Source organism: Erythrolamprus reginae, chromosome 1 (genome assembly GCF_031021105.1).
Source record: "Erythrolamprus reginae isolate rEryReg1 chromosome 1, rEryReg1.hap1, whole genome shotgun sequence".
NCBI lineage: Eukaryota > Metazoa > Chordata > Lepidosauria > Squamata > Dipsadidae > Erythrolamprus > Erythrolamprus reginae.
This window is the reverse complement of record NC_091950.1, coordinates 247,652,198-247,673,850: the sequence shown is the minus strand read 5'-3', so window position 1 is coordinate 247,673,850 and position 21,653 is coordinate 247,652,198. Positions and strand designations below refer to the sequence as shown.

The 21,653-nt window shown below is 39.4% G+C and overlaps 1 protein-coding gene across 6 annotated transcripts in view; it reads left to right on the top strand.

Moving 5' to 3' along the window:
• The window catches only part of UBXN2A (UBX domain protein 2A), a 48,255-nt gene that overhangs the window by 90 nt on the left and 26,512 nt on the right, over positions 1-21,653 (top strand). The window contains exons 1-3 of one of the 6 annotated variants that reach the window (XM_070738502.1): positions 157-184; positions 16,228-16,278; positions 20,081-20,207. In XM_070738502.1, the coding sequence (XP_070594603.1) occupies positions 16,238-16,278; positions 20,081-20,207 (168 nt within the window). In that variant the 5' untranslated portion in view covers positions 157-184; positions 16,228-16,237. Of the gene's footprint in view, positions 1-156; positions 185-228; positions 291-12,374; positions 12,750-16,227; positions 16,279-20,080; positions 20,208-21,653 lie in introns of those variants that run through there. The other 5 variants (XM_070738511.1, XM_070738492.1, XM_070738482.1 and 2 more) reach the window with 5 other exon arrangements.

The window sequence follows — 21,653 nt, the reverse complement described above, 5'->3', positions numbered from 1 at the left end:
CTGTAGGGAACGCTGTTGTCGATGCGTTGATGGAATACGTGCGGCGCTCTGCAATGGCATGTTCTATGGTTGTTTTAAACAGGGCGGGGTTAATATAGGTGAAGGAGATGGGAGTGTTTTTCATGTTTAGGTAGGAGCCTCCTTGGGAACTGAACGAAACGGCTGAAACTGGGTTTCAGAAACGGTAACTAATTAACTGTGATTCAGTACAGTATTTGCTTTTCTCGGAATGAAGAAAGTGCGGAGTCTCATTAAAAAGGATTTCTTCTTAGAAAAGCATGCTTTGCTCCGTAAGTAATGGAAACCTGCTCCACACGTTTCGTTCCACCGATTCTTCCATAGGAAAGATTGTTTACCTGGGAGGCGCGAAGTTTGTAGTTCGATGCTTGTGCTTTTTGCTAATTGAAGTAATGCGTTGCACTCCCCCAAATGTACTCACAAAATTCTGCCTGTAAAACTTTGGTCGAATACTGTATAGTGTTTTTCAACTTAAATGGATACCTTATACAAGATATAGAATAGAATAGAATTTTATTGGCCAAGTGTGATTGGACACACAAGGAATTTGTCTTGGTGCATATGCTCTCAGCGTACATAAAATAAAATATACATTTGTCAAGAATCATGTGGTACAACACTTAATGATTGTCATAGGGGTCAAATAAGCAATGAAGAAGCAATATTAATAAAAATCTTAGGATATAAGCAACAAGTTACAGTCATACAGTCAACATGGGAGGAAATGGGTGATAGGAATGATGAGAAAAACTAGTAGAATAGAAGTGCAGATTTAGTAGAAAGTCTGACAGTGTTGAGGGAATTATTTGTTTAGTAGAGTGATGGCGTTCGGGGAAAAACTGTTCTTGTGTCTAGTTGTCTTAATGTGCAGTGCTCTGTAGCGACGTCTTGAAGGTAGGAGTTGAAACAGTTTGTGTCCAGGATGTGAGGGGTCAGTAAATATTTTCCCCGCCCTCTTTTTGACTCCTGCAGTATACAGGTCCTCAATGGAAGGCAGTTGCACATGTAGTCAGCTGCTTTCTTGAATTTTAAAATTATGTGGAAATTCTTTCTGCTTGTTCTTACAATACCCTAAGCCAAGTAATGGTGTGCTCGTTTTTTGTGATTTAGCACATTGCATTAAATCCATCTGATTGTGGTCTTCGGAGAGGGGCGGCATACAAATCCAAGTAATAAATAAATAAATAAATAATAAAAACTATACATTGCTTAATGCTTGAGTCAATATAGCCAAATAAGGTAACCTTAAGTTTATAGTCAGCCTGCTAGGAGAAACTGCTCTAAGTTGTTTGAGGTGTGTATCATGAGTGTATTGGGTTTGTTCACTGGATTGGTGAATGGCCTGGTAAATTAGTTCTTTATCTTTAGAACAATTAGCTGATTGTTTTCAACAGCAAGCTTTGAATGATGGATATCTGTGTTCATGGGAAGGTTTGCTTCCCCCATTTTCATTGGGAGTGGGGTTCTCATCACACTAAGCACATAGAACAGTGATGGCAAACCTATGACATGGGTGCCACAGGTAGCACGCAAGGCCGTATCTGCTGGCACACAAGCCGTTGCCCTAGCTCAACTCCAATGTGCCAGCCAGCTGATATTTGGTTCCCACAGAAGCTCTGGGAGGATGTTTTTGGCTTCCACAGAGCCTCCAGAGGGATGGGAGAGGGCATTTTTACTCTTCCCCAGCTCCAGGAAAACCTTTGGAGCCTGGGAAGAGCGAAACATGGGCCTACTGGGTCCACCAGAAGTTGGAAAACAGGCCATTTCTGACCCCCCAGAGGATGGGGAAAGATATTTTCACCCTCCCCAGGCATTGAATTATGGGTGTGGGCACTTGTGTGATAGTGCGTGCGCACATTCTTTTGGCGCCAGAGGAAAAAAAGGTCCGTCATCACTGACATAGAACTTATTTGGAGAGTAGACTGAGAAAGGGGGGAGAATGGAGCTATTGTTTTCCCGGTACTTCTAATGAGTGAGTGAAGTACATTCTAAATTCTGCAAATTGGGTAGAAAACAGTACATTAAGGGAATAAATCAATGATTTATTGATATTACACCATTACACCCTCTATATTACACCAAGAACATGATAAAAACAAAAGAATATAATATAAACAAAAGAACTTTCGTTACTACAGTATACCGTGTTTCCCCGATAGTAAGGCAGTGTCTTACTATCTTTTTACCCCCAAAAGCCCCACTGTGTCTTACTTTGGGGGTATGTCTTATATTGTCCTGGGCACCGGGGCCGGCTCGTCTTCGGGCTTTGGCCCGGGCGAGGCCTCTTCTCCTCCGGGTGGGCGGCGTTAGGCGTCCACCCACCCCCAGCCCCGAATTCAGGGCGTGCGAAGGAGAAGCCGGCTCTCAAACCGAAGGACGGCGCTGGTCCCCGCTAAGCCTTCTGCGCCTGACTCGGCGAGGCGAGAGGGAAGAAGGAGAAGCGCAAGTGGATGCGGAGCGCCCGGGAGGCATTTATCCGCCCGGGAGGCATTTATCCGTCCTTCGCTTTGACGGCGCTGGTCTGAAGCGAGCCGAGCGGGCGGACCAGCGCCGTCAAAGCGAAGGATGGATAAATGCCTCCCGGGCGGATAAATGCCTCCCGGGCGCTCCGCATCCACTTGCGCTTCTCCTTCTTCCCTCTCGCCTCGCCGAGTCAGGCGCAGAAGGCTTAGCGGGGACCAGCGCCATCCTTCGCTTTGCCAAGCCGGGGAAGAGGCGGTGGCGCCGCGGCAAGGTGAAGGACGGCGCTGGTCCGAAGCGAGCCGAGCGGAGGGGAGCGCCGTCCTTCGCCTCGCTGCCACCGCCTCTTCCCCGGCTTGGCAAAGCGAAGGACGGCGCTGGTCCCCGCTAAGCCTTCTGCGCCTTCTGCGCCTGCGGCTGGGGGCATTGCCCGGGCCCTTCCAGTAGCGGCTGGGAAATAAGCAACAGAGCAGCCCGCCCAGTCCCGAAATGATCCCGTCGCTGCCGCCTGCAGAACCTCTACCGCCGTCCAACCTCGGGGAAGGAGGAGGCGGGCTCCCTCTCCCCTCCCTCCGCCTCCCTCCACTGTGCTCGCAACTGGCTGCCCTCCCGTCGGCAGCCGGGTTAACGAGAGGCTGGGCTGTCAGCCTCTGGGAAACCCGGCGTGCCCGAAGGGGGTCTGCACCTCAGAGGCATATGCAGAGCGCAGGTGGCTGAGGGAGGCGAGGCGAGGCGAGGCGAAGCAAATTCAGGGCGCGCAAAGGAGAAGCCGGCTCTCAAACCGATCGGATTACCTTCCGCGCCTTAACATTTATTTATTTTTTCCCCACCTGAGCGGATGCACCGGCACTCGCGAATCCGGTCTGCTCAAAAGCAATTTGGATCGGGAGATAGGAGCCTAAAAACACTCTTCTTTTTTTCCCTTTTTCTTTTGAAATACTGGGTTGTACAGACCCAACCTATATAGCTGAGCAGACGAATCCACTGCTGAATTAGCATTCGGCATCAAAACCTTTCTCCTTCTTCCCTCTCGCCTCGCCGAGTCAGGCGCAGAAGGCTTAGCGGGGACCAGCGCCGTCCTTCGCTTTGCCAAGCCGGGGAAGAGGCGGTGGCGAAGGACGGCACTGGTCATCGGGCTCCCCCCCCCCGGCAATACCCCCGTGTTTCCCCGAAAGTAAGACATATGTCTTACTTTCGGGGTATGGCTTATATTAGCCAACCCCCCTGAAACCCCCCATATGTCTTACAATCGGGGGGGTCTTACTATCGGGGAAACACGGTAACATTGCAAGATTACAGCATTTCACCCCCAAGACCTGATGGAATAGTTATATTTTAATATCTTTCCTAAACTGGAGGGAAGCAGCCATCCAATTATCTGGTAGGATTAATGTTCTACAGAAGGAAGGCAGAAATCAACAATGGGCTTCGCTTCCGTGGTCTTTGGATATGGCATTCTCTGAACAAAGGGACTTGAAGACAGCCAATTGACCAGATCTGGTTAGAGGGGCAAATATTATTGAGAATATATAATCCTACATATCATGGAGGCAATAACTAACACCTTGAGTTGCATGGAAAACTGGAAAATCTGAAGTCACCCACATTTTGGACCTGTAGTTTCTAAATTGCCTTCAATGACAGCCCCACATTGAAGCAGTTTGGATACCTTCCCATTCTAGGAACTGTTGTAAATGAGACCTGATGGAGATATGCAAAAGTCTTCCTAAACACAGCTACCACCTGCTCATTGAACAAAAGCTGTGAATCTAGGAGGATCACAATGTTACTAGCCAAGTCCACCAAGGGCTAGGAGCCTATCTTCAATTCATGACCGGAATGGGATGATTTCTAAAACCAAAACCACTCCATCTTGCTTGAAGTATAACTGAACCTTTCTTACCCAACCCAACCCTAATAGTCATCAGACCTCTGGTGACCCTTCAATGTCAACGATTATTTGCTGTAATGCCAAATAAGTATTAAGTATCAGTTGTGCTAGACAGCAACCTTACTCAGTGGCTACAAATCTGAATAAAATAATATGGGGGGAGCATTTGGCTCTGCAGCATTATACAGCGGAAGAATATTGGGTCTGATCTATATCACTGATTGGAACTGCCTAGGCAGAATTAGTGAACAGAAATGCTACCAATTTTCAAGTTTTAGAGGCTGTCCAAAACTATACATATACAGGTAGCCCATAACCCATGATAACAATTGAGTCCAAAATGTATGTTATTAAACAATGCTGTTAATGGCAATAGCACTTAGACTTATATACTGCTTCAAAGTGCTTTACAGCCCTCTCTAAGTGGTTTACAGCATAATCAGCATAATGCCCTTAACAATGCGGTTTGTCCCCATTTTAGGACCTTTCTTGCCACAGTTGTTCAGCAGATCACTAAAATTGTTAAGTTATTAATTGTTAAATGAATGTGGCTTTCCCAATGACTTGGCTTGCCAGGTCACAAAATGTGATCAAATGAACCCAGCATACTGCAACTGTCATAAATACATTCCAGTTGCCAAGGGGTGGATTTCAATCATGGGGGTGTTGCAAAAATTGTGGATCTGAAAGATGGTCATAAAACATCCATTACTGTTTTAACTTCAAATGGTCACTAATGAAAGGTGGTAAATTGGGGACTACCTGTATGCATAGCTGTATGTGTATACACAGATAATCTGTTCCCTGCAGGGCATACTGCAGTTGCAGAGTTACAACCACAATTGAGCCCAACATTTTTGTTGCTAAGTTAATCATTTGTTAATTTGTCCCATTTTACAACTGTTCTTGCCACATTTGTTAAGTCAATCACTGCAGTTAAATTACAAGTAACACTGTTAATTGAATCTGGTTTCCCCATTGACTTTGCTTATCAGAAGGTCACAAAAGGTGATCACGTGACCCAGGACACTGTAACAGACATACATGTGAATCAGTTGCCAAGCATCCAAATGGAAATCACATGACCATTGGGATGCTGCAACAGTCATAAGTGTGAAAAATGGTCATAAATCATTTTCTTCAGTGACATTGTAACTCTGAATGGTCACTAAGTGAACTGTTGTAAATCCAGGACTATCCTCTACATATTTTTGAACATCAGTCACATCCAGTGAATTTATTCTAAATCAAACCAAAAGAGGTAAACATTGCCAATTCTATTTCTATGATTGAAATATTTTTTTCCAAGAATAATATGACAAATAGGTGAACATTCCAGACTATAACATTCCAGCTCTTTTGTAAAGGTGCAGCAGCTTTTCCTTCTTGCTGGAAGTTTTATTTTTCTCTAAGTTGTTTTTCCTAAGCTGTTTGCCTCCTCCCTTTTTATGTGGGCTCTATTATTTATTTATGCATGCTTTCCCTAGTCGCTGCAGTCTTCCTAAGGCAATTTGCAATACAGTACTGTGTCAGCAATATTGGAATATGAAAAGTTCATAAGTTATCTTCAAGAGAATACATTTCTATTTTTCTATTCAGAAAGATTTCAACAATAAGCAAGTACAATTTAATACTGTATGTTGTTGTACAATATCATTGAAAAGTATCTTATGAGAGAAAATAGAGAATTTAATGAGATACTCGGTGGATGCTTTTGGTATGAAAAGTCCTTGGCTTTGTTGTTTGAGATATAGACACTACCACATTTAGTGTACTTGAATATACCTTTTCCTTGAAAAGACCTCTGGAGGCAATTCCTTCCCTCCTTGCTCTTCACTTATATTATGAATTGTCCATCTCCCTTGTTTGTCTGGAAACAGTGGTGCTCCACTGAAACTTATTAAGGGTTGCAGAATTACCAAATGAAATGTAATATCCAAATAAATATGTAAGCTGAAGAGTATGGATCTACTCTTATTTTAAATTTCAAAATTTAAAATTAAAACAGCAAAGCAGATTAGATTAAAGGCACATACATAGAGAGGGTTATTTTTTCTGGTTGTGTATCTTTGGGCAGAATTTTTATTTTTATTACTGCATCCTACCTTTACGGAGAGGGGCGGCATACAAATCTAATAAATAATAATAATAATAATTATTATTATTTACAAATGAGGCAGCAAGCACCTTTCTCCTCTTAATTTCCCTAAAACAATCACCCTGTGAGTTTTCTTGGGTTGAGAGAGAATGACTAGCCCAAAGTCATCCAGCTGTCTTTCAGGACTTCAAAGCAGGACTTCCATTCACTCTTTTCCACTTTCCTGCCTTTTGGAAGACTTCTGCATTATTTTAATTTTCTTTCTTTCACCATAATCTCCATTACCATCTTCCTTAATAGAAGTAGTCCTCGATTTACAACAGTAATGACTGTTCATAGTTACAACAGCCCTGAAAAAAGCGGCATATGACCATTTTTCATACTTAGGACCATTGCAGCATCTCCATGGTCATGTGATTTACATTCAAAGGCTTGACAACTAGTTCATATTTATGACAGTTGCAGTGTCCTGGGGTCATGTGATCCCCTTTTGTGACTTTCTGATAAGCAAAACCAATGGGGAAGTCTGATTTACTTAACAACTGCAATGGTTCATTAATGTGACAAGTCAAAACATGAAATGAGCCAAAATGTCTCATTTAACATTAATTTTGGCCTCAGTTGTGGTCATAAATTGAGACTTATCTGTATTACGAAAGTTTTCCCAAAAAAGAACCTAGGGAAAGAAAGACAAGAGACTATAAAAAGAGGAAATTTATTTCCTGTTAAGTCAGTCTTTGCTGGATCAATCCCCCCCCCCTTTATTCTCCAATAGAATGCTTTTGTTGGTTTATTGACATTACCATCATTTTTCTGTCCCCTTTTTATCTCATATTATGTCCCTTTTTCATCCATACTGTATCAACCTAGGAATGTCATTAATAAACATTGTTGAGAGTTGAAATCAGTTTAAGACATTGGCATCACTATCAGTGTAGTATCACTTAGCTCTGTGGATGCAAAACAGTAAAGATCAGACAAGTCACTGCACATCAGTGAAGCCATCTATTTAATGTTAGTTTTCTCTTGCAGAGAGATAATTATTTCAGCCTTTGTTTAATTACTCTTCCTCTGTCATTCTTTTGTTTTTTGAACTTTATTCACATGAAATATGTTCTGCAAAAACTATTAGTATGTATTGAAAAAATGCACAAAAGGATTGGAATCTCTAAAAGAGCATTATGAACATATGGGGAAGGGGGGGTATCGTTTTTTTCTAAACAATTTTGAAACTGTTAACTATTGGTTAATATTTGTCTTGCTTGCATCCAGTATGCATTTTGTTTCAAAATAGCTATATCTTTAAATTTCAACTTGGAAAATTACTTATGTCAGATTTTCATTATCTTCTTTAACTACAGAATAAATCTTTAGCAATTGGCTCCTTTGTTAGAATCCTTTAAAAAAAATATTCATTCTACCATTTGGGATAGAGATTTTGCAAAGTTGCTAATTCACCAGCATAGGGGACTAAAACAGATATTGGGAAAGGATTTTCTAAATGAGAATTAAGAACCAAACTTTCTGCTTATGGATATACAGTGGTACCTCTACCTAAGAACGCCTCTACTTAAGAACTTTTCTAAATAAGAACCGGGTGTTCAAGATTTTTTTGCCTCTTCTTAAGAACCATTTTCTACTTAAGAACCTGAGCCCGGAAAAATTTCCCAGGAAATTTGAGAGCAGCACGAAGACCTGGCCAGTTTTCTGTCATTCCCCCTTTAATCCTGGCCATCTCAGGCTTTTCTGGGCTGCCAGAGGAGCCTTTCGGTGGCACTTAAGAAGGCTTTGGCAGTCCAGAGCGAATGAAGCATTTTCCTTTCTCTGGGCGCTTGGACAGGGAATAAACCTCTGCCAGCCCAGCACCAGAGAAAAGAAATGCTCCCTTCGCTCTGGGCAGCCACAGCGAAGGCGCCTGCTACAAAGCGAGTGAGAGGAGAGGGGAACCCTTCAGCATGGGAAGGAAGAGGAAGCAGGTAGAAGCAGCAGCAGCCAGTGTATGGGAGGCGCGTGCTCTTCCTCGCCGCCTCAGTCCCCTTTTTTTTTTTAGCCTTATTTTTTTGATTCCCCTCACCTCACCTTCTTCCTTCAGCAGCGACTCTCCTCCTCTTCTTCTTCCTCCTCTTCCCACCTAAATTCTGAGCTTTTATTTCTTTCCTAATGGGTTTGCACGCATTATTTGCTTTTACATTGATTCTTATGGGAAAAATTGCTTCTACTTATGAATGTTTCTACTTAAGAACCTGATCATGGAATGAATTAAGTTCTTAAGTAGAGGTACCACTGTATTGTTATTATATGATTACTAATGAACATTATTATTACTATGATGACTACTGCTCAAATTAACTGTAACCAGACAATACTCTGTTGATATTGACATATTGCTTTCTTTATATATAAATTAATTAAAAAATTATTTTTAAAATATGTTTCTTTTCCTAATCCTTGCAAAATTGCTGAATACTTCTTTTAAGAGAGACTAATCATTCTGAAAAAACCTGAAACTTCCTCCATATACCTCAAGGGATATCCTCTTTTCCCTACCTTGTTAATCAAGGATGATGTAACTTAGTCCTGGGCGAAAGGATACAGCAGAAAATATAGCTGAGTTATGGAATACAACAAGATGTTTCTCTGTGGCTAATGGATATATTGATTTCATAAAACTCTGAATTTGGGATTACAAAATGGGTGCATTACAACAAGCCCATGACAGATATCACTGTACTACAACTACTAGTATTCCTCCTCACTGCCTAGAAATTGTAATTAAGCAACATTCTAGAGAGCTGCAGCTTCCCAAATCCCCTAGAGGGATGCAGATGTATAATCTGTTCCAAAGAAAAGTGAAGTCAGAATTATGGATTTTTTTCTGCTCTACATCTGCACAGGGTGCCTTATATGCTGATTACTGAATTTGTAAAATGGATGCATACAACATGTTGATCAAATACTGCATGTTGGCAAAAATATACTTAAAACAAGCAACTTCCCATCATTGCAAATATTTGCATTCGAGAACAAATAAACTACCAGTACTGTATATGGTTTTTTTAACCAACTATTCTTAAATAGATATTTGGTAACATGGGATGGTTCAGCATTAATTTAAGATCTGCAATTGTATGAAAAAGTATCCTCCCTCCTTTGGGAAATTTTAAGTTTTTATATATTTTGACACTTATCAAAGCATTATTGGGGTCCCAATGATATAAAAATTGAATGAACAAGAAACATCAAGCATTGATTATTTTTCATTTATTTCACAACAAAATAATCTAGCTCACAGTAGACCAATGTGAAAAACAATCAGCCCTTAGTTTCAGAAAGTGATTGCATCATGTTTAGCTGCAAGAATTGCATGCAGGCACCTCCTGGAATTGGTGATCATATATAATCTATCTATGGGGATTTAGTCCCATTTCTCTAACAGCCAAGTAACAATAGAGGTTTTCTTGGCATAAACTGCTCATTTTGAGTCCCTGCCAAAGTGTTGCTGTGGAGCTTTGAACTGGACTTAATGACTTTGCCATTGTAAAACACTGGATTTGTTCATCATTAGTTACTCTCTTGTAGATCTGCTCTTATGTCTGGGGTCACTGTCTTGGCCCACTTGCACTTCATCTGACAGATGACCAATATTCTCCTCTAAAATCTGATATTTATTTATTTGTTTGTTTGTTTGTTTGTTTGTTTGTTTGTTTATATATTTATTTATTTGGTTTTATTTATTTATTTCTTTATTGGATTTGTATGCCGCCCCTCTCCAAGGAGTCGGGGCGGCTCACAACATATCAGAAACAATATAACAATTTATATAATATATTTTCACATTTATTCATAAACATTCCTCCTCCTGACCTCCCTTGGCTCCTTTCAAATACGTACTTTCTGACAAAGTGACAAAATTTAGTGTTTTTCTTAGTGATTTCCATCTTTGAACCCCATTTTTCATCAACCACTTTTCTGAAGTTGGGTCATGAGACTTTAGAAGCTTAGATTATTTTTGTATGCAAAAACTGGAAGTGAAGAATCTGTTACCGTGCAGAAACCTGAATTCTCATGAACTCTTCCTAGTCTGTCCAATGCAAGACTTATAAAAATCATGGTCCAAAACATTTGGAGTGACTCGAACAAGAACATAGTACTGTACACAGTACTACTTGTGGCTTAGAGGTTACAAGCAGTCCATCATTCTTTTCTGATTCTCCAGAAATGAGAGGAGTCAAAATTTTAGGCACATTTTCAGAAACCTTGTAGGATTTAAAAAATATCAGTACATTAAAGTTTGCAGGACCTTGCATCACTAACTTTACCCTTTAAAACTTTTGAAAATTCTTTCCCAAATCCCCAGTCTGGTCCCCTCCCCACCCCCAGTATGTGGCTAATTAAAAGTCACACAAACATTGGGATAGTCCTCAGACAGCCAACATTTGTTCATTCCTAGATTAAATGGATAATTCTTGTTTGTTATGGCAATGTAAGGCACAGTAATCCTGTAAATGGCAGGCATTCTAACACACTAAGTCAAACAATTTTAAATTAATCTTCTGGTCTCTTGTTTCTATGGATTATTGTGATAGCAGTCATGGGGAATAGAATGCCATACACAAGGAAAGATGTAGTTGGCAATGATATGCCAGGCAAAGCTCATGCCTTTTTAAAAAATGGATGGCATGTCCAATTGTTTCCAAAACAGCATTGAGAGATGGACTCACTAAACACACCCAAGAGGCAGAAATGATATAAGCAAACATCTAATTCCTGTAAGCAAATGAATCAGAATTAGATGTTTGTTTATATCATTTCTAAAGTAGTTCAACCCATTTCAGTGAATTTGTTCTACTGTTCATAAAAATCTTGAGAAATGGGCTCAGAGTAGTGATAAGCTTTAAAAAAATATCTAAAATTTAAATTTAAGCAAGCCTATTAGAAATAGAGGAAACAGCCATGCAGTGCCTGTCTCAGCTATAGGACCCTTTACCAATCCTTTTACTCTTTACCAATGACACAGTAGTATTCACAGGTTAATCATAATGTGGTCTGATTTTACCTTGGCATGATCCATGAAACCAATCAACTGATTTCTTAAAGAAACCACCACTTAGCTTAAAATGGGAGCCACTCCCTTTACAGATGGGATAAATGCTAACCTGAAATATACTGCTCAAAAAATAAATAAAGGGAACACTTAAACAACAGAATATAACTCCAAGTAAATCAAACTTCTGTGAAATCAAACTGTCCACTTAGGAAGCAACACTGATTGACAATCAATTTCATTTTGTTGTCAGTACATTCAACTTTGTACAGAAGAAATATATTCAATGGGAATATTTCATTCATTCAGATCTAGGATGTGTTCTTTGAGTGTTCCCTTTATTTTTTTTGAGCAGTGTAGTTAAAAATCGCCCCATCCAACCCCTTAACGCTGGCGCCTAAACAGGCGCTCTTCTCAACTTGCACTACAGCCGGCTTTTTTTTAAATCTTCATTTTGCAAGTCCCTTGAGGGAAGCCACTGCGATTCTGCACGTTCGAGTAGCTTTGAGATAAGATAGCATTGTTACTTTTGAGATAAGATAGCACATTAAAAATGTTTCGTTTTTGTTTTTTTTTAAAATGACTATCTGACCTCTTGTACTGTCTGAACCCTTTCCTCAAATGACAACGCCATCGTGGTCCTCTGGGCTTCCTCTCAGCCTATTTCATATTTAGGAGAGCAGACTATTTTTAAACAGTTGAGCTGCTGCTGTGGCGTCGTCTCCTCAAGCGCGACCAAACGCCGCCGCCGCCGCCGCCGGAGTGTTCAATTCGCCTGCTGCTGCCGCTGCTGCTACCAAGGGCAAAAATGCATGAGGGACAGCGCGCCAAGACTCCCTCCGGTTCAATAAGAGCCAGCAAGGTCCTCCCTTCTATGGGCGGAAAAACAGCCCGATGCTGCCCCTGCCCGATACGCCGCTCGCCGGCCTTGACGCAATCGGTCCCAAACAGAGCAGCGTGGCGGCCGCTGGCTTCTCCCCTTTGGGGAGGGGAAGTAAGTGACTGCCATCGGAGGGAGTGACGCACCGACCCCACAAAAAGCGAGCCAGGCGGAATAGGCAGGGACTCTCTTGCCGTTGTGCGAAAGAGAGCCTAGGAGTGCGGAAAGTTAGCGCCAATAGCCGGAGAGTGGCCTCTCATCGAGCGGGAAGCGTGACTCGGCACCTTGGCCGGCCGCGGGAGTTCGCAGGTTGGATCAAGTTGCGTGAAGGTGGGAAGAGCCCAGGGAAAGGCCGGGAGTAAGTGCTTTCGCCGGGAGGGTGGACGAGCAAGCAGTTGGTTTGATTTCGGAGGCGGGTGGGGAAGGGAACTGGGGCGTTTGGGCACAGCCCCAAACTTCAGCAATTTCAACTAGGCGGCTGACGTTTTTATTAGCGCCGCCCCAAACGCTGTAATCTTTCGTGTGTATGTCGACACAAGTTCTTTAAAAAGGTGCTGCTGATTCTGCAAAAGATAGTTTGGCTGAGGGCCAGATTGTTCCGAACCACAATGTTTGTATGGCTTTGGCCGGCACCCAGTTGTGATTTATTGGACGACATATCAGGAAATGAGATTGTTTTATTATTTTTTATCATTATTTATTTTGTCAAGTACGTATTGGTAGTATACAAAGCGTGCATAAGAGCACCAAAGTGCCTTCCCTCCCCTGTCCTAATGTTTCTCTTTCACTAGTACTGTATGTATATAAATATTGTATCTTTGTGTATCACCAATACGTACTTGACAAAACAAATAAAAAATAAATATAACAATGTTTATATACATGATACTAGTAAGTGAGAAACTTTAGGATGGGAAGTAAGCCTGTGATTGATTGGTTGATTGATTTGTATGCCGCCCAACTCCCTAAGGACTCAGGGCTGCTCACAACAGAAATACACGGATCAGTATAAAAGCATTTCAATTTAAAATAATTGCAGCCATCCATACATTCATGGGCCAACCTTGCTATCAAGTCCCCAGAAATCAGTGGCCAGGTCTTTTAAAACCCAGTTAAATACACTTGTGTTAATCTCACCACATTTCTTTGCCATATATCGATTCAATTTATTATCCATTCCGAAGCATAGCTTTGCTGATATGGTGTGGTGTATTTAGATCAAAATGTCCAAGTGCTTTCAGATTTCTGTTCTTCTGAAATAAAGCGAAAGTAACTCTCCTGAGGAAAAAAGTTAAGAAATATTTTCAGTGTGGTAATTAAAGATTTAAAAATAATTGGATTTGATGTGAATTCCACATCATGCTACAGGAAAATGTGAGTGGCCAGGATAATTTATGATTAGGTGGATCTGCAAATCCAAGAAGCTGGATTTCTTCTTTAAACTTTTTTTTAATTGTGCCCTGGGTTAGACATTGTTAGCGAGGGATTAGGAAAATAAGATGATTACATTTGGGAAGTGATAACAGTGTGACACAGTAGGAGAGATCCTTGACAAGTGTTTGTTTTTAAAGCTGGAATTGCAGCTTTAAGATTCAAATAAGATTAAGAAACAATAGCTTACATTACAGCACAAGTCCATTTTTGCTCTATCAGATGTTACTATCAGTATACAGTATTCGGATGGTTAAGATATAGGACTGTTTATTTTGTGCTGTGTTATAAATAGGTTAAAATATTATCAGCCTCCTGCTCTTTATCTCCCTCTACAGTGTTTATACTATGTGAACCTTAGTTGGTTTTGTACACACAAAAAAGACCATTATACGTTTGTTTCTTGTTAACTGGGTGTAGTAGTGCATCTGTCTTTCTTGATGCCCAGAAAAAATCTAATAATCTTATATTTCTGTTGCAAATCTATCAGAATTCATTTAACCCCTGCATTCAGTGACATTTTTAGAAGCAATAGGATTTCTTGACTTTCTTGATACAGTACTGACATTTTTTTGATTGTCATGATGTTCTGTACTAGAAGACCTTATGGTGATCTGGTCACACTCCAGAAGGTCAGCAGCTTCCGATAACACTAATCCTAACCAGATTAGGAGGGCAATGTATAAATATCTTAAAATAAAAAGTAGTTTCATTCATAGCATTTAGCTAATGTGATTGATTGGTTCTGGCTAATTTATAACAGATACATAGATAGTTTAGCTTACCATATTTACTGAATAAACAAATCATGACTTAGTATGACATGAGCCACATCATTGTGTTACACCTGAGTCCTTAGCTATAATTTAACAATGATTAATGGAATACATATAATTGGATGGGTTAACAAAATATGTTTAGTTACAAATCATTAATTACAAAATAAAGTGGCTTAATCGACATATTTTATTTTAAAACCAAGAAACCTTATTATGGCTTTTCATGTAATGTTATTCAGCAGTTACTGAATCTAAGGAGGCAATTATTTATTCATTCTAGCACATTACCTAGTACACAACATTTGTTTATGAAATAAAAGAAACAGTTGCACCACTAATGTTATCTATTTACTCAGATTCCTATCATTAGAACAGGTCAGAAAATATTTAGCAATATAATATATGTAAAGAGATCAGCAAATATAAGAGGGCAAACACAGCACATTAATTATCATGACTGGTAGTCAACCACAGCCTTGTGGTAGGTACATTATGTGAAGCCATCAGTCTATTACCTTTACTATATGTTTTAATAGCAAATTACATGATTTAACTATAAGCAGTTCTCATTTAGCAACATTCCAGTTACTTCAGCAATGAAAAAGTCATCTTGGGATCAGTTGTCACGTTTATAATCTTCACAGTGTGTAAGAAAGTCAAACACAATTGCGGTTTCACTTAACAATCAAGTTGCCGCTCCCAATTGGGCTGCTAAATGATGACTACTGTATATGCACCATATAAAGAACTATTTTTCTGCAGTAGCTTAAATATGTACTTTTAGTAAGGCAGCATGTATGTATATTTTTTCAGAATGAACTACTGGTATACTAATAAGAGAAATTGGTCTGTCTTATAATTATGGCCTCTCTGGAATCTTTGAAACAAAATTAATCATGGATATAGTTACCCTTGCATAGCTAAAGGCAGCAGAGAATGAGAGAGAGAAAAAGAAATACTGTAATTGTTAAAGGTGTACTTTGAAGTGCCAGTATCCTTCCCGACACTGGGCAATTTGATTTATGTTGACAATTTAAATTAGGGAAAGGAAGTCTTGTCCTTTGTATAGTTAAGTAACCATCAGGAACCTATTTGGCTGCTTTTTTACTTCAGAACATATACAAATAGTCCTTGACTTATGACTACAATTGACAATTTCAGTTGCTAAGTGAAACATTTGAGAAATTAAGTGAATTTTGCCCCATTTTATAACCTTTCTTGCTACAATTGGTAAGTGAATCGCTGCAGTTGTTAAGTTAGTTGCATAATTGTTAAGCGAATCTGGCTTCCCCAGTGACTTCATTTGTAGAAAGGTCACAAAAGGTGATCACATGACCCTGGGACACTGCAATCATCACAAAAATGAATCCGTTGCCAAATATCTGAATTCTGATCACAGGTCCATTATTTTATGTTATATGGTGAAAAAGTGTCATAAGTAAGTTCAAATGTTCAGTAAACAAACTGTTATAAGTCTAGGACTACCTGCACTGTGAATTGGGAAGAAACTTGTTCACCTCCTGTCTTGGATTATTTAGGCATGTAACTAATTAATTGTTTACGTTTGTGGATTAGAAAAGTTGTTCTCTTTCATTATGGTAATACTGTACTTTGTTTTAACATTAGGTGGAAGAAAATGCAAGAACTTGACAAGACTGAAATATTGAATCCAGAATGGTAGGTAAATTTTACTACTTTGATTTTTGCTTATTAATAAGCCTAATATGAACTGAAGCATGTGTTTCAGCTAGTTTTTTGTGTAAAGTATGGGGCTAGTATTAGTATTGGTTAGAGTGGAATACTATAAAAGTTTAGACAGATGCTTCAGTCTTCTGAAGCTTTTAGTTGCCACTAAGTTGGCTGTTTCGGAGAGCCTTCCAGTGTTAACTACTTCCAGTTTTGCAGGAGGAAGATGCTTTGATGGAAGAATGATTCTTTAATAGACAGAGTTGGAAGGGACTTTGCAAGTCATGTAGTCCAACTTCCTGCCCAAGTAGGAGACCCTACATCTGCCTCTACCTAGGATTGAACTCACAACCTCCTGATTGTGAGGTAAGAGTTCCACCCCTAGGCCTCTTAGGAGACTAATTTAGCCTAACAAGGAAGTCAAGATATCCAAAATCAATAGCAATGCTCATTAGAAGAAAATACTTCATCCAGAATTGTAACTTAACATACCACATGATGGGATGAGTGTTCTAAATAAGTACAGAAAAAAGAATTAACTCCACAGAAATCAAAAGAAGTTGCCCAAAGATTATTGTAAATTTGTGAATACAGACTGAAGCCTCTCTTTTATTGTCTAGTCCAAATGAAATAGTGATACTCCAAATAATTTATGATAGAGGTGTGAAAAGCCTCTAGTCCCAAAAATGTCTGTTTCAAGTTCAAAGTAGGGTTGTTCCAACCTTGGTGAAAGTCTTCCAGAATTACTTCCAGAAGTATTCTAAGTTTGAAAAGATCCCGTTTTGGGCTTAGAATGCCATATCAGTTCTAAACGGAGCCATTTGAAGCTCAGAACACTTCTGGGGAGTTGGAACTATTCATTTCAAACTTAAGACATTTATCTTTTCCCTTGTAGTGGTATCTTATCACAAGTACTTCCAAGCAGCAGAGTTCTGCACTGTGTGAATCCCTGAAAAAACTGCTGAGGTGTCAGTGCATGTTTAAAATACAGATGGGAGAGAGAGGAGGATAGAACAGAAGAGATAAAAGTACAGAAGTATTTGTGTCTCACTGTGTCAGAAGGAATCATGTTTTCTGTAGATACAGTAATATCCGCTTAATCACCACATTTGGGGTCAGTAAGTCTTGTCACTAAGAGAGACATCATGTGACTGCAGTGGACCATCACTTCCAATTTGATTGTTAAATGAGTCACCGTAGATCATTAAGTGAGTCGTGTAATCACAATTCACAATTTTATTGCCAGCTTCTTTATTTACTATACTTGTCAGAAGCCAGCTGTAAAGCTTGCCAAAAATAATCACATGACCACTGCAACGGTCATAAGTACAAGAGCAGTTGTGCAATTACTTTTACAATTAAACAAGGATTAAATATCTAAATCTAGAAATAGGTAAGAATTGGAATGTTTGAGGATTAATACATGCATTAGTTTTATTGATGGCATAAGGATTCTAACCAAATATATAATTTCTTATTATGCTCTAACATTGCTTTTAAAATTTAGATTTAGGAGATAATATTCTAATTATTATTTTTGTTAGGTTTTTGTGTGCTAAAAAATGACTTGTCCAGCATTCCCCAATTTAGAATCCTGTAAATTTCTGTGGCTTCAACGCTCACAATCTCCTAATGCTGAAGACTATAAATCGACTTCTGATAGATTGTATTTAATGCGATCAAAATAAGAAAGCTTTCCTTCGTTATTAGGTATTAGTTAAGGTTTCTGTTTCTTTTATTTAATGTTCAGTTTTAAATGTTTTTTTCATAGCAGTAGATTTTCTTTTCAATGCTTTCTACAGTCCTGAATGAACAGGTTGCTGTAGCTGTAGAATTAGGCAAGTGATAAAATTTGTATTGGAGGAATTATTAACTCTTCTCCTTTATAATAAATTATTGAGTTACACATGCCATTAAAGAATGGAGTTGCTCTTGGCTGAAGATTTAGGTAGAGAAAAAGTTTTGTTTTAAAAAACAATAACAACTCTGCTTATAAGAAAAGACAGATTGTGTTTCCATCCCCTTGATAACTGTAACTATATTTTCCAGGAGAATAAAATATTTCCTTAGTATTTCTTTGATTGCACATATGCTAGCAAGCAAACTTGAAAGGACTATTTGCTTTTTCTCTTGCTTCACTCTGTTACACTGTGTTAATAAATGAAAATATTTTTTTATATACCGCGAGAGTACAACTTCGATCTTTTTCAATCAAAATAATTGCTTAATTATATGGTGCTATAGTGAGATAATAAGCTGTTAAGAAAGCTGTGGTAGATAGGCTGACAGCTTGAATGATCAGATACCCTTACATCATATATCAGAAGACCAGGGGCTGCCATATGCAGTATCTTGGAGAAAAATTAAAAATTAATATGAAGTGATAGATCTACTCAACATTCTTTACAAACACCACTACGGTAAATAAGCAGTTCCATCAATTATATTATTACGTCGGACATTATTATTATGTCCTATTAAATAACATGGAGACAAGGATCTCATGTTAACTGAGCAAGGCTTCCAGCCACAGTCTAGAGAGCCTCAGTGGTGCAGTGGTTAGAGTGCAGTACTGTAAGCTACTTCTGCTGATCACTGGCTGCCAGCAGTTTGGCAGATTGAATCTCAGTAGGCTCAAGGTTGATTCAGCCTTCCATCCTTCCAAGGTTGGTAAAATGAGGACCCAGATTGTTGGGGGCAATATGCTGACTCTCTGTAAACCACTATGAAGTGGTATATAAATCTAAGAGCTAATGCTAAATGCTATAATTCACAAATAAGCATCATATCTTGCAGAAAACTTCCAGTAAAAATGTCCAACTGATACAGCCAGCATCCATTGTAGTAGTAAATGCAGAGCACTCACTGTATTATTAGTTGGTAACAGCAGCCAAAGCTGTGCTTCAAGTGTCAGAGAAGAAAGAGTGGAGTTGCTCAACAAGTAGCACTACACACAGCATGGGGCACAAATCACTTTACTGAGGGATTTTGGGGGTTCCACGTTGCCTAGCCTTTTCATTCCTTCCCTGGCAAAGAGCTGAATGGCAGTGGTGGTGACTGACTCCAGTATTGTAAATCCCCAGATGTCTTTCAGACAAATGTTGCAACTCTTAACAGTTGTTGTTTTAGAGGCACCACACACAACATGGAAGAAGATGAAGGCATTTCATTCCAGATGTATCTACAGTGGCAAAGAACATTTTAACCCAAGTAGAAATATTTATAGTTTGGCAGTACTATCACCCAGATGGTTTTTAGATTAATTTCAATTCCATTAATAAATAAAGAGATTCGGGACTAACAAATGACACACTAAAATAGACCGGGCAGGGGGGAAGGGGGGCTGTTGTGTTGTGTGTGATATAGTTTATCTTACTGGAGGAGGAGGAGATTTTTATGTTTTCCTTTTTATATATAACTTGAAAGTGAGTATATCTAATACTCCTACCTCCTATTTTTCTCACAATGACCTTGTGAAGTTGATTGGGCAGAGAAAAAGAGAGTGACATGCTTTCATGATGCTAGATTAGCCTTTTCCAACATGCTGCCCTCAGGATTACTAGAACTGTATTTGGCATTGAGAAATTACTCCTTCGTGGTTGGGTTGGGTTGGGTTGGGTTGAACTGGAATGATCTTATTAAACTAAGGACTACTAAAAATACAGTACACATAGATATACAGTATTCTGAAATGTTTTAACAGTTCTGTGAAAAGCAAATTTACCAAGCATAACCTGTAGGCTATGCTTAATTCAAACAATACATTTTATGTGAGTTTTCCATTACTTTGCAGGATTTGCCAACCCAAAACTGATGGCCAAATTCAGAATGGTACAAAGCAGAATAATTCTGATGATTGTGTTGATAGCCTTTTTGAAGAAGCTCAGAAAGTTGGGTCCGTGTGTTCAGAGCAGGCTAAGGTAAGTCTAAAGTAAATGGATGCGGGTTGCAAGACATGGTATTTAAAAATTATAGCAATTTTAATTTAAGCAGTAGCGTTTCCCCCTGAAATCAATTAACAATCAAAAAAGAAAGGAAAATTAAGTAGGAAAAAGAAGATAAGAAGGAAAAAGCTAAGCTGAGATATGCACAGCACAGGCTAAAACATATACAGATTGGACGTGTGCTGTTTGGATTCTGATTTAGGTCAGATTATGATTAAATAGCTGGTGTTCAGTATATTTGTGAAGATGTGAATCTATGGATGACAGTGAGAAATTCTCTTATTGTTCTCCTAATAAACAGGAAAGTAGCAAGAATTAATGCAAAACCTACAAATTGATTTGATAAGTGTCCTCAGAAAAGGTATTTGCCAAAATGCTGATTATCATCTTTTCTGTATTGTTCATTAACAACACTTGGGAAGTACAGTGAAGCCAGAGACTACAGATCAGATTAATGTTCTTCATGTCATTTAGCATCATTGCGCATTAATGTGGAAAAGAAAGCTACTGTGTGTCTTTGAGTTAGGAAAATGTGTAATGAAATGAATACTATAGGCTTGAATTATGGAATATCTTCTATATTTATGAAGTGAAAGGATGACTGGTGAGGGCAGTAAGAATGGTGTATGATGGAAGTCAAGCATGTGTGAGAATAAATTTATTTATTTATTTATTCGATTTTTATGCCGCCCTTCTCTTTAGACTTAGAGCGGCATGTTAGCAATAGCACTTTTTAACAGAGCCAGCATATTGCCCCCACAATCCGGGTCCTCATTTTACCCACCTCGGAAAGCTGAGTCAACCTTGAGCCGGTGATGAGATTTGAACTGCTGACCTGCAGATCTAACAGTCAGCTTTAGTGGCCTGCAGTACTGCACTCTACCTGCTGCGCCACCCCGGCTCTAAATAGAAAGTTTAGTGAACACTGATCAGAAGGTAAGACAAAAACACATGATTTTCTGTGATGGTTGTGTGTGAGAGAGAGTGAGAGTGAGTGTGTGTGTGTGTTGTAATTATGATGATGATGATGATGATGATGATGATGATGATGATGATGATGATGATGATGATGTCAATACAACACAGCAAATGAGATCACTATGCTGGATTTCCTATTTCATCACCAGTCAGGCACTTCCCAAGCACCTAGGACTGTGTGATGTAGTGGTGAATTATGTTTGCCGATCCCAGTAAAGCGGCCTTTTGCAATTGACAGATGGAGATTTTGTCCATTCCGATGGTTTTCAAATGAGATCCTTTGACACTGCGCCCAGCGTGCCAAGTACCACTGGGGCCACTTTCACTGGCTTATGCCAGAGTCGTTGCAGCTCGATTTTTAGATCTTCGTATTTCACTAATTTCTCTAGCTGCTTCTCCTCAATTCTGCTGTCCCCTGGGATTGCGATGTCGATGATCCATACT